This window comes from Stenella coeruleoalba (assembly GCF_951394435.1).
Source record: "Stenella coeruleoalba genome assembly, chromosome: 13".
NCBI classification, from domain to species: Eukaryota; Metazoa; Chordata; class Mammalia; order Artiodactyla; family Delphinidae; genus Stenella; species Stenella coeruleoalba.
In genome coordinates, this window is record NC_137159.1 from 31,761,223 (window position 1) to 31,787,929 (window position 26,707).

The following is a 26,707-nucleotide window of genomic DNA, read 5'->3' on the forward strand; positions in this document are numbered from 1 at the left end:
TGCTCCTACTTCTTCTTCCTCAATTCCTCCCCTTCCCCTTTTCTTTGTTCCAATAGTGAACCAAAATAAATGACAGTAATGATTATTGGTAACAGTGGTGCTTCCTCTATCAAGGAAAAGGCAGGTTTTGAATTGGAATTGATATATGGTATTTCATCGAATCTAAGATGCCGCTTATTGGGAGATGTACCGTTTATATATGGACCACAAAGAAAGAAAATATGACTGTCTTAAAATCAATGCTGTCAATATCTGAAGTCCTAGAAAGTATTGTGAGGATGCTTTCAGAATATCACAGGCTAAGTGATCTGTTTGTCTTTACCTTAAAGCAGTGATGAATCTTAGCATCACTAATAGGGAGTCACCAGACAATATAAAAAACATACATACTTGTGAATAATTCTTGTCCCTCAGTTTTAACCTAAATCAGTCAAGCCTTTAGATTTCTCTTCCAGTTTGCAGGAAATACAAGGAATAGAGGAACTGGTTAGACCACACAGTGTGGAATCAATTAGGCATAGCCGGAGGTGAGAAATTCAACAAGAAAATTGCTCCTGGCTTATCAGTAAGTCAGTGTCTTAGAGGAAAACAGGGCATTAGGGGAGACCATTCTGGATTCAAAGAGACTTATGAGACGTAACAATCAAATGTGAGCTGTGATCCTTTATTATATTGTAGAATAAACAAATCAGCTGTAAGAGACATTTATTTTTGTTAATAGGGAAAATGTGAATATATGAACATTGTATTAGATGAACTAGAGCATTATCTTAGGTGTGATAATAAGAAAATGTAGAAAAATGTTTTGTAGAAAGATGTTTTGTAGAAAAATGTCCTCATATTTTATATGTTACTTTGCTTTTATTAATTCTTAATGATATACTCTGAAAATGCTAAGGCCCTCCACCAGGTTTCTAGCTTTAATTTGCTAATACAGTGTACACAGAACAAATCATGTAACTGTCAGAACAAAGAATTGAGGCCCAGAGGAGTACAGTCTGTAGAGGTATTAAAAAGCACCACATGCTTAGCATATAGCAATCTCTATAGCAATCAAAGAAGAATCCTCAAAAACCATAGAACATCAAGCTGGAGGGCACTGCAGGTGTCCTCAGATGTCAGAGGGAGGAAATATTTGGCCCCTGTGCTGTGACTCCCCGTGTAATAGAAGTTGCTAACCAGTCATGGCTTTCCTTCCTGTATGAGAGACAGGGTCACTGAATCCTTTTCAGAGGTGCTCTCTAGAGCCAATACCAATTAAAAACCTGTTGGCACTTATTGTGAAACTTATTTTACCATCTCTCAGTCAAGCCCATTCATTTCGCAGAAGGGGAAGCTGAGGCCGGGTGGTATAGTGGAAAGCTTCGGGGACACGAGTTAAAGAATTTGCAGGATTTCTTCAGCGCAAGAAACTTTTATGAGCTAACAAATGTTTAGTGTGAATTTTATTAGTTTATCAAGTAGTTAAAATTTAAGTTTGTTTGGAGAGGGATACTGGTTTAGAGAATACCTCTTTCCCTATAAAATTGTACTCAGGATCTCAAGATTCACACAATAAGCTAATGTAAACCAGGGAGATTGAAGTTAGAAATAATATCAAAATTGAAGGCTGTTGTTGAATTACATGTATTGAAGATAGTGAATTTAATATTGCATCACTCTGAATTTTCTTGTAAAAATGTGTTGAGTCTACAACTTGTCTTAAAAACAGTTGTTTTTTGTCATTAGCATTTAAATTGCTTAAAAAAAATTGGTATTTGATTATTATATTTAATCTTTAATTCTCTGAATGTATTACTTTTACCATCAGAATTGCTTTTTCTTTTTTTTATTTGGCTGCAACGCGAGGCTTGTGGGATCTTAGTTCCTCAACCAGGGATTGAACCTGCACCCTCAACAGTGAAAGCACAGAGTCCTAACCACTGGATCACCAGGGGAATTCCAGAATTACATTTCTTTAAATGAACAAACCAAACCAGAAAAAACCAAGAATGTAGAAACAGAGAACAGAGTATACAGGGTATATAGAAGTAGAAATATAATGTTATATACATGAAACATGTAATGTTCAAGCCAATATTACTTCAATTAAAAAAAATCTCAAAAAAAAAGGAATTACATTTCTTAAAAAAAAAGGGAGAAATGATATTTAGTAGTGAATTTTTCTGGATGTGCTGCGTTATTGGGATTTGGACTTCGTCTTCAAGGCTTTCCAGAGACCTCAGCCTGCAAGAATTTTTGACAGTGTAATATGTTGTATTAGTTAATGATTTTCAGATGAATTAGATTGTATCCTCCTTTAGCAGATTATTTAGCTGATGCTAATCACAGTGATGGAGAGTAGACTAGTTGAGAATCAGTGTTCTTTTAGCACATTGATTTTTCCTTTTTTCTTTTTGCCCACGTCGCGCGGCCTACGGGATCTTAGTTCCCTGACCAGGGATTGAACCCATGCCCCCTGCAGTGGAAGCGCAGAGTCTTAACCACTGGATCGCCAGGGAAGTTCCTCTTTTAGTGCATTTAAAGTTTTATTTTGGGAAAATATTTATATTCTGTGTATTGTCCATTAATGAGCTAATAGAATACTTATTTGGGGCTGATAGTTTTCTGTGTGCATTTAATCTTTATCAAAGGTCAGTGACCCATGGGGGGAAAAGGGTAGAACACATAAAAGTTTGATTTACAATTGGGTTATTGGTTTAGTTTTTTCATATTACAGATACTTTATTAAGGACCAACAATAACAACAAAACTCCCAGACCTCATGCAGTGTTGTGGTGCAGTGAAAGTGAGATGCTTGTACAGTGCCTGGTAACTTAATAGATCTTTACAATTATAATTTTTAAAAATATGAATGAATATAGGATTTCTATGAGTCTGGCCTTGTACCACCTTTTTTGGGAAAGTTCAAACTGTTGTTTCAGGTTGTTTTGGATTTTAGTTTTAAAATGTCATTTCCTTTTTGTTTGAAAGGCATGATTGAGAAAATTGCACTGTACTCATCATGGTGATCAGCATACACGTTACGGTGGCTTTTTTGTCAGATATTAGCTATGTGATATTTTTGTATGCTGAAATGCTTTGATAAGACCAAACTCTTTATAGAAATAAAGATACCTTTTCAAATGAAATGAAAGCTGGTCATTCCAGAGTTCTGCCCCACAGAATTAATCCCCTTAATAATCAGTGGCATTATAGTGTAAGATAGTTAAGAAAAAAGAAAGTTCTTCCATAAATAAGCAGCTTGAGTTTATATTGCTTTATATTTTGATTTTCAGTTTTTATACATTTTAGCTATATCCACCCTGGCCAAAGCACAATCATGGAAGACCTCAGACAATTTCCATGCTGCTATTCCTGAAATGTGGATTTCCTTTACCTGTGTTCTACTGCCTCTTTGCTCTTCTGGATCACTTCTTGTTGTACAAGTCCCTTTATTTATAGTTTTGCTTTTCCAAATGATTGTTCCTTTTCTATGAATTCTCAAGAGTCGTTAACATGTATTATGGTTATTTGTCCCTTACTAATCTGGTGAACAAGTGAGAAACCATTTGTCTTACGATGATTATATATATTTTTAGCCCATTTTTCTCTATGATTAAATTATTTAGATTGTGAGTATTCTTCACATCATTGCTATTTATAAGTTATTTATTCCTAAAATGTATTGATAGCATGGTCGTTGAAAGTAAGAAAAATTATTTCATCTGTATAGTTTTGGAGGGTCCATATATTGCTTAAAATACTTAGTTCAGAAAATGTTTTCCTTTAAAAATAATGCTCAGTATATAGGCCATAAACCCCAAATTTGTTGGTTAGTTTTGAAGCATTAAATTTTAGTTGTTAAAATGTCAGTGATGGAAGGTAAGTGAACAGTCTTATAAACGGCTTTGAAAAAACTAAACATTTATTTTGACTTATTTGCTTCAGTCTTTTATACTTACAAGAAATTCCGCTTTGAAAAAGTTTCACTGCCTTTGAATAATTTGAAGTGAAGATTCTTTCTTTTTTAAAGATGGACTGTAGCTTCACATTTTTGCACATCTTAGACATTATTATGAAAATTAAGATTTTTGTCATAGTTATGCCAATGTTGATTCTCTAGTTAGAATTTTCTATTAAATATTTGTTTATTTGCAGGTATATTTGCTTACTTAAACTACCATGTTCCTCGCACGAGACGAGAAATTTTGGAGACCCTAATCAAAGGCCTTCAGAGACTGGAGTACAGAGGATATGATTCTGCTGGTATTTCCTTTAAAAAAATATTATGGGTGTTGCATGATTCTTGAATAAATAGAAAGGGTTTTTTGTTTGTTTTAGGTTACTAGATTCTTTATAATGTTCATTTTGTTGTTTCTGGTAAATCTAAAATCTGAAGAATTTTTGGCTTTTATCACGTTTAAAGGGTTTGTTCATGCGATTTCAGCAGCATTAGCATTTATGTAGAATATTGCTTCTCACGGGCATCTTCTTTTGCTAAGAATGTTGCTATAAAAACAAATCACATGGGGCATTTTCATTATAAAACAGTTCTTAAGGCCTTACTCTGTACATTTTTTTTTCTTTCCTGTAACTTTTAACTTCTTTTTCTCCGTGGATTCCATGCTTCTGGCATGTGAACTTGCCCAAGATTCTTCTATCTTAGAGAAACAACAAAGCAGATAAAAATAACTTTTTGTCAACTTTATGTTCTACTCCAGCTTCTTCCCTTAACTGTATCAGGGGTCCCCAAGACCATCCCCAGTTTCAGTGATTCCCTAGCAGGACTCAGCATATAGTTGTACTCATGGCTATGATTTATTACAACAAAAGAATACAAAGCAAAATCAGCAAAGGGAAAAGGTGCATGGGGTGAAGTCTGGAGGAGAGCAGACATAGCTTCAGGATTCTCTCCCTGTGGAGTCATGCAGGATATGCTTAATTCCCCCAGTGAGTTGGGCAAAATGTGTGAAATGTTGTATACCAGGGAAGCTCATTAGTAACTCAGTGCCCAAGACTGTCACTGGGGGCTGGTCATGTAGATACCCTCTGCCTAACATGTGCCAAAATTCCAGGCTCCTAGAGGAGAAGCAGACATTCGGCATAAGCCACATTGTTTGCACCAACAGTGTAGGTGCAGTAAGCCACACTTAATCAGTGGGAACCCTCCTGAAATCCATGCCAGCCAATGGCCAACTTTACCAAGCAGGCCTTTCTAAGACAGCAATCTTGGGCCTGCCATATTAACTCTTTTCTGTACACTCAACATTCCTGGTTGTAACGGGCATTTATCTTCCATGACTCTTCCTCAGTTAATGGAAAGTCAATTCCTCAACTCCTTTGTTCTTAAAATTCTCTTTCCTCAGCTTCTCTGACGGCGCATCTTCTCACTCTCTTCCTAACACGCTGATTATTTTCTGTCTGTTTTGGGGGCTTCTTTTCTTCCACCTATTACTTATATTAATGTTCTTCAAGATACTTTCATAGGCCCACTTTTCTTATTTTGTATTTTCGTGGGTGAGCTCTGACTTCATCAACCTCCTGTATGTTTTTTTTTTTAATTTTTATGTTGGCCGCATTGGGTCTTCGTTGAGGAGTGTGGGCTCTTCATTGCGGGCTTCTCTCTAGTTGCGGTGCGTGGGTTTAGTTGCCCCGCGGCTGTGGGATCTTAGTTCCCCGACCAGGGGTTGGAGCCACGTCCCCTGCATTGGAAGGCGGATTCTTAACCACTGGATCACCAGGGAAGTCCCAACCTCCTGTATGGTTGTGACTTACAATCCAGATGTATTTCCCGTGCTGCACACCTGTATTTCCAGCTGCCTCCTAGAAATTTCTCCCTGGATAAACCATGATATTATAGACTTTGCATGTGCAGAATTGAACTGAATATGCTCCATTTCTCACTCCACTCTTCACTCTGTTCTTTCTGTGTTCTTTAATCAACAGTCAGTCATTCAGCAAGTCCTTTGAGCCTGGGAGGTGTCCCAGACGTCTCCTACTTTCTCACGTTACCTGCAGTCAGTTCTGCTTCTCAGTATCACTCATCTCTTCATGACCATTGTGTAGCTCAGGCCTTCCTCATTTTTGCTTTGCTGTAGGTGTAACTTCTGACAGCAGGTTTCTTCTTACTGTTTCTCTCCTCCAATCTTCACACTCTTTCCAAAGGGAGTTTTCTGAACTTTTTCGCCATGTAATTTCTCTGCTTGAAACTACTCAGTGCTTTTCCAGTATCTTCAGAGTAATTTTTTCAAATTACGTAGGAACTTTAGTAGAATCTTGAGAGATGTGTTCCCTGACATTCCCTCCTTACCCTGCTTCTGCAGTGGGTGCCCGTCTTCTTCGTTTCTCCATTGTACTTCAGTTGCAACCTGTAGTACTTTTATTATAACCACATAACTTTTATTATATTAAAACCACACTGTATTGTAATTATTTTTTTCCTTGTCTGTCTTCTCAATAGGCTATTGAGAAATTTAAGAACAGGAACTGAGTTTTCTTCATTTTTATCTCTAGCAGCTACCATGGTTTTTGACATGTAATAGGTTTTCAGTAAATTTTGAATTGATAAGTAAGTGAACTAATTAGATGAAAAACAAATTTTTTTCCTTAGAAGTTTTGCCTTACAGTGATAATCTAAGTAGTGGTCAGTTTCTAAATCTTGCTTTTCTACCTCTCGGTGATTTAGGTGTGGGGATTGATGGAGGCAATGACAAAGACTGGGAAGCCAATGCCTGTAAAATCCAGCTCATTAAGAAGAAAGGAAAAGTTAAGGCGCTGGATGAAGAAGTTCACAGTAATGTACTTAGTTTGGTTTTTGAACCCCCTCCTCTTTTCTTCCTTCTCCCTTCCCTACCAAATTACTTTTCCTCCCATATTTTGGGGCCCATTTTGAGAACAGTGATTTTTAAAGTTGAAGGGAGGGAAGAAAAGTAGTTTTGATACTATCTGTACTGGTTTTAATATCCCTCAGTTTCAAAAAATGATATTAACTAGAGAAGGAACTTAATTATGTACACTGTGTTCAGAGCAAGCTTAATATCCTAAAATGAAGTAGCCATCATTCCTGAGGAAGGGCGTTTCATAAGACAAAAGGTATTTTCAGTGGTGCCCTTATTCATGTGTCTTCACTTGGTGGTTGTCTTCACTTTGGACTAAACGCTGAGTTTGGATGTGTGGTCAGTCTGGATGTTGCACCTTTTAGTAGGTCTGATACAATCAGGTATCATATTTTTCCCTCATGATTTTCTTACTTCCCTGGCATAAAGTAGTTGCCAGAGATACATGTTCCACTAAAGAGGGTATACTTTACAGTATTTAGTTCATTACATTATGTTTATACATTTTATTTTTTCACAGGAAACTTGAAAACAAAACAAAAACTTTGAAGTAGATTGATTGAAAAAACATTTCAAAAAATCCTCTAAAAAACCAGGGAACAGGGCTTCCCTGGTGGCGCAGTGGTTGAGAGTCCGCCTGCCGATGCAGGGGACACGGGTTCGTGCCCCGGTCTGGGAGGATCCCACATGCCGCAGAGCGGCTGGGCCCGTGAGCCATGGCCGCTGAGCCTGCGCGTCCAGAGCCTGTGCTCTGCAATGGGAGAGGCCACAACAGTGAGAGGCCCGCGTACCGCAAAAAAAACCCACAAAAAAACAAAAAACCCAGAAAACAGTAGGTTTTTTATATACCCGCTCAAACGGATGCCATTGTTATCATTGTAAAGAAGTGCAGGTGGAAGAGGAGAACGATGGATTTAGTCATTTTTAATTTTCACATAAGCCAGACATTTAGCTTTGTGGTACAATTGATGCTCGAACAACACGTGTTTGAACTGCTCAGGTCCGCTTATATGCGAATTTTTTTTCAATAGTAAATACTACATTATTACACCATCCACAGTCGGTTAAATCCATGGAGGTGGAACCTTGGACACAGAGGGCTGACTATAAGTTATACTCGGATTTTCAACTGCTGAGTGGGTCAGCACCCATAACCCACCGTGTTGTTCAAGGGTCAACTGTACTTGCTTAACAAATTAAATCAGTACTTATTTTTTATGTATTGTGGGTAAGATTAGCTTGGGATAAAGCAGACACCCCCAAAAGCTACACTTCAAAAACTGTGGTTATAAATATTTGGTCTAATGTGTGTACTGCATCCTGTTTACCAGGCTGATTATAGTAGGTTCTACAGGAGAGAATAAACAGATTGGTTTAAGATTCAGGGGAGAGCGAGTTCCCACAAGTTAGGAAGACTTGGGATACGTAAGGAATGGCTGCTAATTATATTTGGGCAGTGAAGGTGAGAAGGGAGGACCTTCTGAGTAGATTAGCTTGGAAAAAGATAAGAATAGGGAAAGCAAGTTTGATGGAATGGTAGGTAGTCCTTTTAATCTACTTTGTTGGTAGATGAGTGTGAGGCTAGAAAGGCAGATTGTGACCAGAATCACCATCTTTGAATGTCACCATATTGAAACATGCCTCCTCCTGCAGGAAAGTGACCCCTTTCCTGGAATGGGTCACTTGGAGACAGTGCTGGTGAGTTTGTAACTGATGAATCACTTGGAAGAGCAATCTGGCAATGTCTAAATGGGAGATGCCTATACCTTGTGGCCAAGCACTTCCACTCTTGGGCAGGTACTCAGAAGAAACACTATGACAAGGAGACATGACAGTAAGATGCATTGCAGCAAAGTTTAGAAGCAACCTGGAATAAATTGTATGTGATAGTGAATGACCATGTGTAGCTTTTGAAAGACGTGTACTGGCTCTGGTTCTGTATGTGGGGACATGCATAATTTCTGAGAACTTAATGTTGAGTGAAAAAAGCAATCTAGAGAAGGATATGCAAAGTATTGTACCATTTAAAAAAAAGAACACTATAATTTATGAATATAGTAGCATAATAGAAATTTGAAGGCATAGGTGGGAAAGCTCTTGTGAATCCTCTGGGGAGGAAAGGGATGGAGCAGGGTATAAAGGAGGCACCAACTGCATTTTTTTACATTTTAGGGTTTATTTATTTTTGGCTGCGTTGGGTCTTTGTTGCTGTGCGTGGGCTTTCTCTAGTTGCGAGGAGCGGGGGCTACCCTTTGCTGTGGTGTGCGGGCCTCCTACTGCGGTGGCTTCTCCTGTTGCGGAGCTCGGGCTCTAGGCACGTGGGCTTCAGTAGTTGCGGCACGTGGGCTTCAGCAGTTGTGGCTCTTGGGCTCTAGAGCACAGGCTCAGTATTTGTGGCGCACAGGCTCAGTTGCTTCACGGCATGTGGGATCTTCCCGGACCAGGGCTCGAACCCGTGTCTCCTTCATTGGCAGGTGGATTCTCAACCACTGTGCCACCAGGGAAGCCCACATTTCAGGGTTTAAAAAAGATCTAAAGCATAAATGGTTAGACGTTAGCATTTGTTAAGTCGGAGTGTGGTTATTTCGATGTTTGTGATGTTTATTTTATTATTCCCAGCAAGTTTTAGTGTTTAACCTCTTAAGACAAAAGGGAAGGAAGACATCTCAGAGAAGACCATTAGATTGCTTTTTGGTAGCTCCTGACTTTGATAATACTTGCTAACATTTATTGATTGCTTTCTGTGTCCCAGGCACTCTACTAGGTGCCTTCTATATAGTCCTCGTCATAACCCATGAAGTAGGTGAAATTATCATCCTCATTTTGCAGATGAGAAAATTGAAGCTCAGAGGAGCAGGTACTGACATTAGATGGTCTCAGCAGTAAAAGCAGTGAAGTTTGGGGGCAGAGGAAAGGCAGAAGAGGACTGCTGTTCTAGGGCATGACAACAAGTAGAGATTTTTTAAATAATTTATGTCTTAAAGATGTAAAGCACAAATGATTATATGTTAACATTTGTTATCTGGGTGTAGGTATTTGAGTGTTTCATCATTACCAGCAAATTAAATATGTTTGAACTATTAAAAAAAAAAAAGAAAGATGACATCTGAGAATAGGTACACAGAGGGCAAGGAACCTTGGGAGTAGTAAGGGTGGGGGGAAGACAGAAGATGCAAGAAAGGAAATTATTGAGGCGTTACAGCTCAGAAAGGTCAAGGCACAGGTGGGGAGTTAGCCTTTATAGGAGTTAAAGGGAAAAGAAAAGCTAATTTAAACAGAGTTAGGAGGTGAAGGGGAAACCTGAGTAAGGTAGATTGAGGGATGATATAGGTAGGATTGAGGCTTAAAGAGAGTATAAAAAATGTCATGAGCTGTTGGGGAATTGAATGAGTTCTCAGTTTAGTGAATAGGGAACATGGATACATGTTCCTTAAATGGCAACAGTTAAATAGATTTGATAATTACCCATGAACTTGAAATGGACTCAATTTACAGAATTTTGTGACTTTCTTCAGTGTTGCTTGGCAGCTTGTGGCGGGCGGGGGAGAGAAAACTGAGTGTAGCGTTATCTAGACTTAAGGTTCAACAAGGGACTTTAGAATGGAGTAACACTGGATAGGAAGAGTCAGGACTGGAGCCCTGATTAATTTATAAAACATGCAATATTTCTTGCGGGGAATATGCGTATTGTCATAGCAATGATCTTTTTCTTATTAGTCATTAGATAATATTCCTTTGGCAACAGTGAAATAGGTATGGTAATTACTGTGAATTTGAAATGAGTTCATTTTATAGACTCTTGTTGCTTTCTCCAATGTACTTTCTCTTGCCAGCAAGTGGAGGCACATACTGCTTTTAATTATAGTTAACCCAAAAAACTAGTCAAATGTTTTCACTGCTTGCATTGCCTGTTAAGTAGTAATAAATGGAAATCCTTACTTTTCTGGAGGTCATTTATCAGGTCGCCTTATTTTTCAGAACACAGTTAAGCCAGAAAAGAATACATTGATGATTTTATCCATTGATTGAACTACCCAACAAAAGTTTGAGTATCTGTCCTATATAGCTTAGTGCTTACAATTCAAAGATAATAAGACAAGCTGCTACCTTTGTAGATCTTAAATTCTGGCAGAAGCCGGGTAGACAACATGTCATACATGTTATAATAGTATGGCAGAGTATACATTGTGGTTTTAGTCTTAGGTTCTGGAGTCAAGCACTCTTGGGTTCAAATCCTGTCTCTGTTTCCTATTAGCTGTGACCTAGGGCAGGTTCTGTGACCTCGTGAAGCCTCAGTTCCTTTATCTATAAAATGGGGACAGTTGTACCTAACAGTACCTAATTGTATTGTGAGGATTCAATAACAAAATGAATATTTATTGAGTACCTATTATATACCAGCCATTGTTCTAAGCCCTTAGGACAAAGAAAAGATAAGCAAACTCCCTGCCCAGATGGAGCTTACTGTCTAGTGAGAGGGCCAGATGACAAACAATAAATAACGTTAGGTGGTGATTAGTGCCATGAAGAAAAAGTATGGTAGAGATGACATTTGAGCAGAGATCTCGTGATTGTCTGAAGACGGGAATTCTAGGCAGAGGGAACACCAAGTGCGTAGATTCAGTGTGGGTTTGGCCTGCTTATAGCTGGAAGTCAGTGGGGCTAGAGCTCAGTAAGTGAGGGAGAGAGTGGCAGGAGATGAGACTAGAGAGGAGGCTGACGGCTAGGTCATGGAGGGTCTTCAGAAAGATGGATTTTACTTTGTGTGTCGTGGGAAGCCACTGGAACATTTTGCATAGGGGACTGACGTGATCTAACTTCTGTTTTGAGAGGATCACTTTGGTTAGATTGTACAGAGGAAGACTGGACACAGGGCGACCAGTTAGGATTCTGTTTAGTAGTCCATGTAGAGATGATGGAGGCTTAGGCCACAGTGATAGGGATAGAGTGGGGAGATGTCTGTAGTACCTTGCACAGAGTAAGTTCTCCATAAATGTTAGCTGTTGTTATTTGTAAAAGGTGCATTGAAAGCTTCGAGGAGTGATTGGAGAGGGTTGGGAGAGAAGGATGGAAAGGTAGGTGGGGGCCAGATGGTGAAGGGCCTTTGTATACCATGAAAAGGTGTTGGGGCTTTATCTTGTGAGAAAATGGTTCTCTGGTTGTATGTTAGAATTTGAGAATCTTTTCTTAAATCCACATGACCAGGTTTAGGATGATTCATATGGGTAGCTAGGGATGCAAACCACATTTTAAGCAACTGGAAGTCTATTTAAGGATTTTAAGCATTGTTTCTTTATCAGATTTGTATTTTAGGATGACCACTGTTTAAACCAGGATAAAATCTACAAAGACTACGTACTAATATGCGTGGACTTTCCTGTTCACACTTCTGAGCATTTTGCTCTTAATTTAGACCTAATTCTGATAAGGTTTGTTATCTGGTTTCTTAGCCAAATGAAATTTCTATTTAGGAAATTAGAAGGAGACGTTACTGGTAGATGCTATACTAGAACTGTCTTTTTTTTTTTCTTTTCCCTGGAGGAAGCAAGAAGAGAGAGTTCGTAAGGAGACGGAATTAGAATAGCTGCTTTGCAAGACAGAGGAACATCAGCCCATAACCTCATACTTTCATAGTGCTGCTTTGTTTTCAAGGACTACTTTTTGATTATGCAAGCTCTTCATAATTGCAGTTTATGGTGTGAGATATGGTTACATTCACTGGGGACCAAAGAAATTGCAGTCATAATGTTGTGTGGCATTGAGAAAATGAATTTTCTTTTTCTGTACGCGGGCCTCTCACTGTTGCGGCCTCTCCCTCCGCGGAGCACAGGCTCCGGATGCGCAGGCCCAGCGGCCACGGCTCACGGGCCCAGCCGCTCCGCAGCATGTGGGATCTTCCCGGACCGGGGCACGAACCCGTGTCCCCTGCATCGGCAGGCGGACTCTCAACCACTGCGCCACCAGGCAAGCCTGAGAAAATGAATTTTTTTTACGTGTCTAATTAAAATGATACTGATTTTTTTCAAGGAAAGGATTAAATACAGATTTAAAAAAATCACCTTAACTCTTTTTGACCATAAGTTTGAACATTTTCAAGCCTCCAGAAAAGTTGAAAGAATAGTACATTAATCATCCATATACTTCATCTAGTTTTACCAGTTGTTAGCATTTTGTCACATGTGCTTTGTCTCTTTGTGTACATTTTTTTGGTTGTTATTGGAACCATTTGCCCTAAATATTTCAGCAGCATTAACTCCTGTAAGTCTTTTAATTACTGTTTTGAATATGCCTGATCTTCAGTTTCAATAATTATGTATTCCAGGTGAGCAGAACTGTAATAATTACATTTAATTTTAGCTTATAGCATTATCTCTACAGCATGATTTAATATTGAAGTTTTTTATTTTATCTTTTTCAGAACAACAAGATATGGATTTGGATATAGAATTTGATGTACACCTTGGAATAGCTCATACCCGTTGGGCAACGCATGGCGAACCCAATCCTGTCAATAGCCATCCCCAGCGCTCTGATAAAAATAATGGTATGGACAGGACAGACTGTACATGCTCTGGAGTGTTTGTAGAGGGCCAATAATAGAAGAATGAAAACTCTGTTTTCATTATTTTAATATGGAAAATTTCAAGCATATTCAGATGTAGAGAGCATACAGAACCTGATATATCCATCACCCAGCTTTAACATTTATCAATACATAATCAGTTATATTTTTCTGTACCCCACCCAGATTATTTTGGAAGCCAATAGATATCATATAGATAGATATATCACAGATAACTAGATATCATAGCATTGAATTAGTAATTATGTAAGTGTGTATCTCTAAAAGGTAAGAACTTAGTAGATTGATTTATCTCCTAAGTCTCCTAAGAGACTTTTCCTTTTCTCTCCTTTCTTCCTTGCAGCTTACTCTATTGTTTGTCCTGTAGAGTTTCCTACAGTCTAGATCTTGCTAATGGCTTGCATCCTGTGGTGTCATTTCACATAACTCTCTGTCCCTTCTATGTGTTATAAGTTGGTATGGTATTTGTTTGTACCTGTAATGTTTGGATGTTTTTCTTTTTGTGTTAGGTCATTGATAATCATTGCCAATATTAATTATTTCTTTAGGGGTTATAAAATGGTGATAGTCTAATACAATCTTTCCTTCGTCATTTATTATCTAAAATACTTCTATAAAGAGAAACTTCTCCATATTAACCACTTGATTACCCTGATGTACAGATTGTATAGGAAAGGCAAGATAAATGTTTGATTTTTTTTCCCCTTTTTCAAATGAAGCGGTTCTAATGTTCTAAGGTGAACAGAGTTCCTTTTTATACTTACTGTATTATTATAAATTCATGGATTTAAAATATTTCATTTGTTTCAAAACACTGAAGTAATTATCTATATTGATGCACAAAACTTCCCATCTTTAGTCATTGGGAGCTTATTCAGGTTGACTCCTGAGTCCTTTTGATGTGACCCAAGTAGGCTCAGTAGTCTTTGTTGTTTTCTGGTAGTTCAAGATGTTGCAGGTTTATCTAAGCCTGCCCCAAACCTGGAATCAGCCATTTCTCTAAGGAGTCCTAGTTTCTTTCAGTGGAAACGATAATTAAAGACTATAAACCTGGGTGCCGTGGTGGCTGTGACATGGGGGGCCTGGAGCAGATGCTGGAAGTAGCGGTGGGTACCATGGAGCCAAGGCCTGAGGGGGTGGGCGTGGCGACCACCGAAACACAGCGCCCTCTGTTCCCTCCTCTTGCGGTGCCTCGTCGCTCCCCTCCATCAGCTACTGTGAGCCAGCGCCTCTGCCCCAGGAAAAGAAGGGGTGGCAGTGAATAAGACCACCATCTTCCCCCCCAGACCAAAAGGAGTAGTAGAAAGCCTGTCTTTCACGATCCCGGGGCACAGAGTCTTCACTCAGTGATAGTGGCGGGAGCAGCAGCAGCGGAGCAGCGGCAATAGCCAGGGCCGGGGGGCCAGAAAGTGGCTTAAACCACCTCGTCGCTGGGCCCAGCGCCAGCACCCCCAGCCCGTGCCAGGCAGTCTGCATTTGTGCCGAGGCCCTGGCTTGCACCTCAGCCAGATCCTGAAGGAGGCCCACTTTCATGGCCGACAGCACCAAGGACGGCCTCCCACGTGATGTGCTGGCAGTTTCTTGCCTTCTGTGAAGGGACGGTGCCGTGCAGATTTGATGTTTCAACTTAACAGTGTTTTAAAAAGCTGCACAAAAAAATGCCTGTTGGCTTTTCAGTCGATATTTGAAATAACAGGTTAACAGGCAGTTGTTTACTTCTGGTTTTGCTGCACTATTGTGATTAAAAAGGGGTTTTGAAGCTGTTTTTTTATAGGATTCTATTGAGGGTGGGTATCAAATCTGCTTCAAGGTAACCGTAGGAGGAAATCTCATCTGCATGTTGAATCCATAGTTTGTCCAATTCAGATTGATTTCTAGATCTGTCAATTCGAAATTCTACTTCATGTAAAAAGGCCTTTTAAAAATGCAGGATCTTCCATTTTTAAAATTCAATAAACTAGAGAAGAGTATCTAGTTTCCATGAAAAAAAACGAAGTTTTTTTCCAAAATATAGAATGCTTGATTCAGTTTTGCCCTGAAGTTAATTGCCATACCACCTCTTAGTACGTAGATGTCCTGTTGAAAGTGCTCGCTCCTTTGTGCCAGGAGAACGATCAGATCCAAGTTACACTGTGTAAGTAAGCATCCTCCCTGATGACTGTCTTCTCTCTTTGTTATATATTTGTACTTCCAGAGAGGTCTTTCAGACTCTTGGATACTCAGATAACTTGTTAGCATTACTCCTCCAAAGCCTACATCTCAGACTCAGAAAACATTGCTCAGTTATGACAGTCAAGAAACATGTGATGACTTTTTGTCTAACAACTTTTCCAGCAGTAGCTTCTGTGATCTCATTGATAACTCCACCTCGTAGTGTTGAGAATTAAGGAGCAGGTGAAGGCTGACAAAGTGTAAGCTCTCTGAACTGATGTCTGAAGTCACAAGTATTTTGAACCTGTTGGAGAAGGGTTTACTTTATGCTTAAAGTAACCCCCAACAGTAACTAGGGGGCCACATTCCACCACTGAAACTGGAAAGACTGGTATGGCTTAGAAATACATCAGCAGAGGCACCTCTAGAAGAAACAGCACAGTCAGTAGTATTTATTTAGAGATGGATTGTTCCCGTGTTATTTAGTCATGCTAGAGAGCCACGCACGTTTGAATAGCGAAGGCGTAGATGTGTCTTCTGCTGCAGTGACAAGCTGTGTGAACACGGAGCCAGGATGCATCAGGTCATCTTGGGAGAGTGCGGGGAGGGACAACCTGCCATTCTACGTGGAGGAAAGTGCCTTAGAGTCTACTGCCTGCTCTCACCCTCCACTTCACTGGGAGTCCGCACAGCGCACACAGCAGATCTGAGGAGCATGGATAGCTCTAGAAGGAACTTTGCTCTTTGTCAAGATTAGAAAAGGACACAGGGGACAGAGTGAGATTTTCTTGTGTGACAGAACTAAAATTTGAAGATGAGGCCTATAGGAAGAGGGCAAACATATGTACCTCCTTTCCATGGTTTGTTCCTCTAAATGGGTAGAGTTGAAAGGTCAGTTACTTGAAGTAGAAATGTAAAGTTGTGAGGGAAAGTTTCAGCATAGGCCCATGCTTACGGAGGGGATGGTTTGTCCAAGGATTTTTTTTGTTTTACTGCCATCTCTGAAGTTCTAAAACCAGATGTTTGATGAGGATTTTGGATCATAATAGGTTTGATGGCAGGGAATATGGGAAGGATACATTGCTAATATTTTATCCAACAAAAAGGCAAACAGCAACTAAATGCTGTAAGAAGACAAGCTCTCAGGCACACATGTACACAACACAATTCAGAAATACCCAGGAGGACTCCTGCAGGCTTAATGGAAACAAAACGTGTATTAACAAGAACACGTAAAACTCAGGAAAGCATGTGTCCTTTTATTTCCCACCCAGCTGAAAGAAATGAAAGATGAAACCATCATTGAAACAAACCAGTTTTTTTTCCAAATAAGTACAGTTATAGTGCTGGGCTAGCAATTAACTCTTTTACCCTGTTAAACACAAGAATAATCTCCATCCCATCCTGCATATTTTCTACAGCCTTGGCAACTTGAGATACATTTCTGTTATGAGGCTACTTGATAGTAAATGGTCATCTTTTAAAACTTCTGTTATCTCAAGCTAGTAACACCATGTACTTCTGTATTGCACTGCCAAAAAAAAAAAAAAAAGATTAAACCAAGTCTTAGAAGTGCTCATTGCACCTAGGCCTTTTCAGTGAGCAGAGCTAGGAAATATATATACCTCTGTGTATGTGCATGTATAAATTTAAAGAGAAAACACAACGTAATTTTACACTAACACTTTCAATTCAAATCCAGGGCTGTAAGGTTTTTACTTAACCTCATTGATTTATGTATTTCTTTTCAGTCACACTTAAAAACTTAGTTCTTAACACCAGCAACATACTTATTTGATCTATCAGATGCTACGTGTACAATGGAATCATAATGTCAACACTACCATAACAGTATGTTGACTGTTTTTTATTTTTTTTTTGTCCTTAGGGTATATCTCTCTAGGGATGTATAATCAAATTACTATGTTTTGGAGTCACTTGGAATAATCCCTCTGTATGTAATTGTTCTACTAGCTGGCTATAGCATTATGTTAATATGTTTTATTTTGAGTTTTAGGAATTGATTTTCTTTAAAAAATAATTTTTATTTAAAACTATTTAAAATATTTGCATAGTTCTGAGGTCATACCTATAAAAAAGGCATACTAAAATAAGTCTAGCTTCTATCTTACTTCCTCTTCCTCATTCCATCTCTTCCTGTATATAAACATTTAACAAAATTTTTGAGTTATATGTATGTATGTGTGTATATATATCCCTTTGAAGTAAGATTTTGTAGTTTAATTCAGTAGCTACCTTTTTAGGTTTTTCATGCTTCACATAATTATTGGATTAGAATGTTAACTACTCAAACTTTTAATACTGACAAGGTCTTTATAAAAGATTTCTGAAAAACTATATGTTATGTTTTGAGAATTTGGCTTTAATTTTAGGCTTTATATCAGCTATTTATGGTTCTCTGTGTTCTAGCATTAAAATTTTAAGATTTATTTTTGTAGTATCATTTTGTGGTATCTTTTCTTAGAAATCTAGTGAAGTGTTTAACATTTGGTTTGTAATGAATGTGTTCAGTTCAAGCTCACTTAATGTCAGATCTTTAAGTATATTAAAAACATTTTGATAATTTGATATAAAATTGAATTTAGTGGTAATTTCTCTCCTGATTTACGTGAACTTTAAATAAGAAATCCACATTAGTTGCCTTTACTTTACATACACTGTCAGTGGCTACAAATAATATTGTCAACTCCTGATTGCACATTCTTACATTTTTGAAAGTTATTTAATCAAAAAAAAGATGAAAATTATCCCACTGTCATCTGTATTTGATCTTGAAATGCTTATTTAACTTTAGTTTATCTGACATTCTGCGAGTTTTCTGGGCCTCAGATAAGTAAACTATAGAACTGAGTAACTGTCCGTTTTTTCTCAATTCTTTAACTTTGGTTTTAAACTCATTTAGTGTAAATTAGATGAAGCCTTTCTCTTTAAACTTAGGAATGTTTTATGCATAAGAATGAATGAACAAAGAAGTGAGAATAATAGTTATTTAGTTCAACCCTTTCATTTTGCAAATGAGGAAAGTGGCCCAAGGAACCTGCTTTTACGTAGTGGCACTGGACTGGTAGTTTAGCCACAACTGAAGTTGATGTCTCTAGACTCCAGTTTATTATATTAACCCACTATACCCACCTCTTAGCACTGTGTGCTTCTACATGTGAACTGTGCTGCTGATCTACCTGAGGGTAATCTGATGATGAAAAGTGGATAATACTTGATTACAGCTGAAAGTATAGCATGTAACAAATTTTTTGACTTGAGAAAAATCTCTTAATAGTAATGGCAATTTATAGTGTTTATTAGACCTATAATTTTTTGGTCATCAATACTTTTATCTCTTTTAGAATTTATTGTTATTCACAATGGAATCATCACCAACTACAAAGACTTGAAGAAGTTTTTGGTAAGTAAAGTGACCTAAAAAGACTACCAGTCTTTGAAGAATACTTCTAATGAGAGCATTGAGGTTGTCTGTTGGGATGTGCAGTAAATCCTATCTCGATGTGATCAAATAATTCCTAAGACAGTTACAAGGATATGGTGGTTTATTGGACTTTTTTTTGTTGACAGTAGAACTTTTTTGTTTCTTATATGAAAAGAAAATAATTATTTGGCTTGATTATAAATGACCCAAAAGCTTAAATAAAATTGGAATTTGGGGGGATGTCTTTGCATTGTGAGAGACAGTGTCATTTTTAAAAGATTCTAGGGTGTTAAGAGGACTCAAGACAGATTGAATGAAGGCTCCATGCCCTAAATAGCTGTGTAGTATATAGTAATGGTAATGATGATGACTTCATGAGTGACTTCTCAGAGCTGTCCAGTTCAGCATTCTGCAGTGATGGAAACTTTCTGTACATGTACTGTCCCAGTATGGTAGCCACTGTCCACATGTGGCTGTTGAGGTAGGATGAATGAGGAACTAAATTTGAAATTTTATTTCACTTTAAATTTAAATAGCCACCTATAGCTAATGGCCATTGTATTGGACAGTGAAGTATCATCATTAAAGAAGGAATCATGGGCTTCCCTGGTGGCACAGTGGTTAAGAGTCCGCCTGCCAATGCAGGGGACACGGGTTCGTGCCCTGGTCTGGGAAGATCCCACGTGCCGCGGAGTGGCTGGGCCCGTGAGCCATGGCCGCTGAGCCTGCCATGGCCGTCCATGGCCGTCCAGAGCCTGTGCTCCACAACAAAGGGTAGCCCCCACTCGACCCAACTAAAGAAAGCCCGCGCAGCAACAACGAAGACCCAACACAACCAAAAATAAATAAATAAATAAATTTATTAAAAAAAAAAGAAGGAATCATTATATTCATAATGGAATTAGTGGTTTGTGAATGTTATATATTTCATTATATTTTAATTATTTTAAAATGTATTTAATTCATATATGACATATATAGATTTATATAATTATAAGTATGTTTGATCACCTCACTATTTTGGATTCACCGTAATTAGATGGTGACCTTAAGTTTAAAGAGTGGGTATTCAGGGTGTGGTGGTCAAAAAGAGACTAGAAGTTGGGTAATGAGATTTTTGAGGAAGAATTGTGTAGAAAAGATTTAGATATTATGAATATTTCCTTGAATGGGTCAAAATTTTTTCCTTTCTAATTACAGGAAAGCAAAGGCTATGACTTTGAATCTGAAACAGACACAGAGACAATTGCCAAGCTTGTTAAGTACATGTATGACAATCGGGAAAGTCAAGATACAAGTTTTACTACCTTGGTGGAGAGAGTCATCCAACAATTGGTATTAAACCACACTTTTAAAGATGATTATTGCCGACATTAATCACAATAAATGCTTAAAAATAACTTTGATAAGTAGGAATTATGCTTATTTCTTAAGTATTTTTTGCTTTTATTTCCCATGTATATAACTATTCAACTTGAATAATTTTGAGAGACTGTTGTTTTAATGATTTTACTTCTTTCACTGTAGTTTAGTGTCATGGGAACTAAAAATAATCCAAAAGCAGTTTGTCCAAAAACTATGCATACACACACATAAACCCATACACACCACACACAAATGTGTACACAGTACACGCACTTGGGGATTCATCACCTTCTTGCTTCCTGCTCATTCAAGTGTTCTTCTAGTCAGTAACTTAGCGAAGGGTAGCTTCGGTGAAATACACACTCTTTATTCTGGGATAATGGCTGCATGTCTCAGCCAGTACAGTCAACTCATTTTTCCTTGTGGGGACTTTTCCTTGGCCCTGTACCTCTACAGAAAATTATTTCCCAACCCGAGAGAAAAGTGGTATTGTTTTTGATCTCATCCCAGTTGTCCTAATTAAAGATTAAAGATATCAAAGATACACAAAGGTCCAAATACATAGTGATTTCCACCCCCGCCCCAATCCCACTCATAACTCTGGCTTTTCCATTTAAAAGCCCTTTACTTCTCTGTGAAGGTCCAACCCTTACCTCCCATCTCCACCCAAATCTTATGATGTCTGCAGCTAAAGGAGTCAGGAAGGTAGAGAAGATAGAGAACTTCTCTTTACTCAAGGCAGAGTAGTGTGCCTTCCCAGCCTTTTCTTGTTTGTACTCGTATAGCCGTTTTTCTGTTCCTTCCTTCTCCTACCTTGTGTTCCTCCTTTATTCATTCTTGATTTCCTTAGGCCCTGTCCCTGAGGAGTTTGGGTTGAGGGGGGGCGGTATGGTGTGCATGTTAATAATTGTGATTGTGTATATTTATGTCTCCAATATCAAGGACAAAAAGGATGGAAGTTAACAGTGGTATAAAATTACTGGGCCAGAGAATGGGTTTTGGATATGGAGCTTGGGCTCTTTTCTGATTCTGCCCTTCCCTTACTAATGCATAGTATGGGAGATATGATGTACCTATTGAGAAGTATTGGTAGCGTGTACAAAGGTGTCTTTTAAAATGGTCTGTTTAGGAGCTATTATCTACTGAGCCTATTTCAAGAGTGGGCTTGGTTAAAAAGTGGATCTTGGATACATCAAAGCTCAGGAGTAAGTGTCTACCTAAAATTCAGACTCATTTATAAACTAGTGCAAAAGAGTAGCTGTGTGAACAAAACATTTCTGTGCTGAAGCCAGTAGATTTTAGGCATTTCACATTTGATAATTGATTATAATATATAATGCTAATGCATTTTTTTTCCCTCTGTAGGAAGGTGCTTTTGCACTTGTATTTAAAAGTGTTCATTTTCCTGGCCAAGCAGTAGGCACAAGGTATATGTAAATTTTATAATGACTAATAATTATGTGTATTTTGAAACTTTAGCATTTTAAGCTTATCCCCTGTACGCTCTGAATGGCCCTTCACCATAATGGCTCTGTCCTTTTTTAGAGATACTTGTGTGAGTCATCCCTTGGTATCCATGGGGGATTGGTTCCAGGAGCTCCCGTGAATACCAAAATCCATGGATGTGCAAGTCCCCTATATAAAATGGTGTAGTGTTTGCGTATAACCTAGATACATACTCCTGTACACTTTAAATCATCTCTAGATTACTTACATACCCTCATGTAATGTAAATGTTATATACATAGTTGTAAATACAACGCAAATGGTAGTGTGTAAATAGTTGCCAGTGTGTGGCAAATTCAAGTTTTGCTTTTTGGAACTTGCTGGAATTTTTTTTCCCCGAATATTTTCAATCTGCAGTTGGTTGAATCTGCAGATGTGGAACCCATGCATATGGGAGGTCGACTATATTTATTTTCATATGCCCTTCTTGTCTGTTGTTTTACCACTATTCCATGTAACAGAATCCCTTAACAAAGCAAAAACATTTTGGCATTTATAATCGGCCTTTTGTTTGTAGTGGGGCACCATTGTTACTTTGTGAATTTGGATGTTGAATATTTTGTAAAATATCCATATTTTTCAGAACTCTATATTCTAGACAGAGTCCTAGATAATTGTACCATTACTACTTTTGCTGGGATATTCAAGCCTAATCATGAAGTCCTTTTTAGAACAGTGTGGAACCCTAAGAGTTGGTAAGAGAGAGCTGTCTTTAAAATGAAGTCAAGGGGACTAATGTTCATATATTGTTCACACATCAAAAGAAAGGTTTCATTTTGCATTAAAAAGGAGAAAACTTTCTAATGCATCATTATAGAACAGGGGTCTGCAAACTTTTTCTGTAACAGGCCAGATAGTAAATATTTTAGGCTTTCTGGGCTATGTTGCCTCTGTGGCAACCACTTAGTTAGTTTTGCTGTCGTAGTGTGAAAGCAGTTGTAGAAAACGTGTAGAAGAAAGGGCATGGCTGTGTTCCAGTAAAAACAGACAAACCTGGCCTGTGGGTCATAGTTGGCTGACCTCTGAATATTTTTTAAAAACTCTGTTTATGTCGTTCTTTTGTTATATCTGAAGTCGAACTTGGAGGGAGAGTTTAAACATTATTTGCAGAGCATTCCCTCATCATTTAAATTTTGTATCATTAGTGCATTACTTATAAAAATGGCTTAATTCTGTTTAATTTTGTACTAACAGACGAGGTAGCCCTTTGTTGATTGGTGTACGAAGTGAACATAAACTATCTACTGATCACATTCCAATCCTCTACAGAACAGGTAAAAACTATTCCTACATCATGCCATGGGAAAAATGTATAAATTGAGTGCAGTAGTTACAAAGAATTGTTTTCCTAAAATTGATTAAATGCCCCTTTGGTCAGATCCACTCATATATATAGTTCTGTCTAGACATGAAAAGAATTTGTTTTTGTGATTTCTCTGACGAGTAGAATTTTTTTCTGTTGTATATCCTTAGCTAGGACTCAGATTGGATCAAAATTCACATGGTGGGGATCACAGGGAGAAAGAGGTGGGAAATGCACTCTGCATGATGGGGAGGAATCTTATCCTCTTTTGTTCATTCTTTACTAATTCTTTGTTCTTGGAGTGAATGAATGTGCTGGGCCTCTAAAAATATGCTTATTTTATGGGGAAACATATTTTGACATTATTTTTCTAATTTGTGGGAGCATATTTTGTCTGTCTGCTTTTGGCATTTAGAAAACTGCTTTTAATAATTTGTTTCTTTAAGATCTCTGAGATTTGAGGAAATAGTTGAAATTTTAAAGTTTTTTCCTTTGTTTTAAATTAAAACCATGTAGGATACATTATTATAAATAAGATGCTGAGATTAGGAAAAGAGCATTGTGTTTGCGTGCTAGGCTATTCTAGATTGACCTCTGTGGTAGTTATTTGAATAATTTAGCCTAATTTTTAACTGAAATATGTTGAAATGGGTTTTGTTTTATGCATGACATTTTACGTTTATATTTTTACATTTGATACCTGATGGGCTTTGTTTGAATTTGGAGTTTTTTTAAAATTTACATTTGAAGTTTATCTTTTTAGCTGTACAAGCTGGATCATTTTATTGATATAATTAGACAGAAAATGGTGTGTTATTTTTGTTTACTTTTTTCCTAAAAGCTCTCTCTGTAAAAGACACAGGGAATGGTAAATTCAGGAAATTGAAACCCATATTATTCATGCATAATTCTTGGTTTCTTGAAGAAGATGTAGCAAAGTACTCTAAACCTATTCATCTTTAGATAGTAGCTGCTCTCACTGTTTTACCTAGAGCAGAAAGTTATTTCCTTAAATAACCTTCAGTCCTGAGATGTTAGAACTTATTTTCCTCCTCCCCTCCCTCTCTTTGCAGAAAAAAAACTAGCCTACCAGTATAAATTTTGGATCCAGAGTTCCAGATTTCTGTTAATAATTCTGCTTGTGTATATATTACTTATGTGATATATTACCTTGTACAATGTCTTAGGCTGCTTTTAGAAGCAATGGAAAAACATTGGCTAAGGTCTTAAGAAGTTGGAAGAAAAATTTATCGTGAGACATCTTTTTGAGATCAGGGGTTGTGTTTTAGTAACCCTGATTTCTCTGGCTCCTAGTAGGTAGATAATGTATGGCTCAGCAGAGTTTAGTTTAAAAAGTACAGCCTCTTATCGAAGAGGCTGTATAAAGGGGAAAACACTGGACTGGCTTTCAAGCATTTGCTATTTTCTCCAGGTATAACTACTGACCAAATAAAGCAGGATGATAATAATCGTTTCCACTTAAGTGAAATCAGAGGAGATAGACAGTAGATGGGAAGACATTTTACAGATTGTAACAGTCATATAGATGTCAAGTGGTAATATTTTTTTCATTTAAATAGGCAGTGATACCTTGAATTCTTCTGAATATTGTATTTAAATATACCCTGTTACTTGAAGAAGGAAATAACCAATATTTGTAGAAAGAATATGGTGAAACTCAACTCCAGTAGGACATTTTATAACCAAAGCTAGTTGTATTTAAAAATTTTAAAATGTGGGTGCTGGCCTATCCTTTTGCCTGTTTTTTAATTCACCTTTTTATATACGGTAAAGTTCACTCTTTTTGATGTACAATTTCATGAGTTCTGTCAAGCGCATAAAGTTGTATAATCACCTCCACAGTCAACATAAAGAACAATTTATCCCCTAAAAAGTTCCCTCAGCTGACCCTCTGTAGTCAACCCTGTCCCCATACCCAGCCCCTGGCAAACACTGATCTGTTTTATCTTTTTATAGTGTTATCTTCTCTGGGATGTCATCTTATACTTGTTTTTCAAAGTGTGGTATCTTTTCTGCTATTGAATTTGGATGGAAAGAGCTATTTTACTTTCATGCCTAAAACACACCAAATAATCATGGATTGTGGAGAACTTTGAATGTATGTTACTAAGAATAATTACTATCAAGTTTTTATAGACATGCATTTTAGAGGATGGACACAATATGAGTTTTTACAAGTATATTTATGGTATCCTCTGGCCATTGTATCCATTGGTTACAAGGTCCACTATGTCCTGATCTTAGAGAAAGGTGGTGCTTTTTTGTCTCTGTGACATTTATATAGCCTTCAGTTAATAGTATTTTCTGTATTTGGCAAATTCGTCAAACTTCATTATGCCTTCTGGTTTTGACTTCAGTTGTGAATAAGCAGAGGGGAAAAAGTTCTTCATCAATAGCTTGACAAATTAAGTAGAAATGCCAGAATTCTAAAGTGCTAGAATTAAAAGATATTATCATTGCAAAAGGACTATACTTTATCCTGACATGAAAGTAATGTAAGAAAATCCAATTTTAAGAAAGGAGAGGTTCTGGGTTTATAGTTCCAGTCCTTAGCAGTAGCTGCCATGTATGATATACCATGGTTAGAGACTTATAAGTATCTTTGTTTTGTTTTTAGATCAGAATTAGTGTAGCCTGAACTTTGACTTGTTATGCTGACTTACTGTTAAAATCTAGAGAAGTTTTGTTAGGAGATAATAAAAATATGCCACTAGGCTTCATTTTATTTTTCACTGCACAGTTTTGATATTTTTAATGTAACTTTAATGATAAGTTTAAGTATACAAACTTATATGTATTAATTTCATTAAGTTTTGTATGAAGTTAAATTAAAATTAGGCTATACATACATTAAAAAAAGACTTAGTGACATTAATTACTTGCCTTTTACTTGGAAAAGAAATATTACATTAAAGAACGTATAGCACAGCACTGTATCTGCCACGCTGTCTTTAATAGTTGCTCTTTCACTCTATGCCCGTTGTTCTTGTTGGCTTATTGCATGGAAATAGGGTGATCTACCTGGCATTGAAAAGTTGCTGGAATTATTTTGCATTGCTATGGTTTTTTGTTGATTTTGTAGAAAATTATGTATATTTATATATCAGCCATGGTTTTCTACACGTGTGCTGATTCTGTTAACTCTATAATACAGGCAAAGATAAGAAAGGAAGCTGTAATCTCTCTCGTGTGGACAGCACAACTTGCCTTTTCCCCGTTGAAGAAAAAGCAGTGGAGTATTACTTTGCTTCTGATGCGAGGTGAGCTTCCTTGGTTGATTCAGAGAGAATTCTTAGTAAAACTGCTCATGCTACAAGAAACCAAGAGGTCACTTTGTATATATATCTAGTCATGCTGTAGAGGAGAACTTTGTTAATTAAGGATGTGAAGGTGACCTTTTTGGAGATGGTGTTCTAGAACGTTTTTGCTCTCAATTCAAAGTATGTAGGTCAGTGTACAAAGGAGATAAGTCCTTGAGACTTGTTCCAGTGTATTTACTCTGAGCTCGTGTTTTT

At 37.6% G+C, this 26,707-nt stretch overlaps 1 protein-coding gene across 1 annotated transcript in view; it reads left to right on the top strand.

Moving 5' to 3' along the window:
* Positions 1-26,707, top strand: part of GFPT1 (glutamine--fructose-6-phosphate transaminase 1) — a 72,118-nt gene that overhangs the window by 13,130 nt on the left and 32,281 nt on the right. The window contains exons 2-9 of the mRNA XM_079940434.1: positions 4,141-4,248; positions 6,668-6,775; positions 13,237-13,362; positions 18,918-18,976; positions 20,198-20,332; positions 21,728-21,789; positions 23,063-23,142; positions 26,347-26,452. Coding sequence (XP_079796560.1) covers positions 4,141-4,248; positions 6,668-6,775; positions 13,237-13,362; positions 18,918-18,976; positions 20,198-20,332; positions 21,728-21,789; positions 23,063-23,142; positions 26,347-26,452 — 784 coding nt within the window. The remainder of the gene's footprint in view (positions 1-4,140; positions 4,249-6,667; positions 6,776-13,236; positions 13,363-18,917; positions 18,977-20,197; positions 20,333-21,727; positions 21,790-23,062; positions 23,143-26,346; positions 26,453-26,707) is intronic.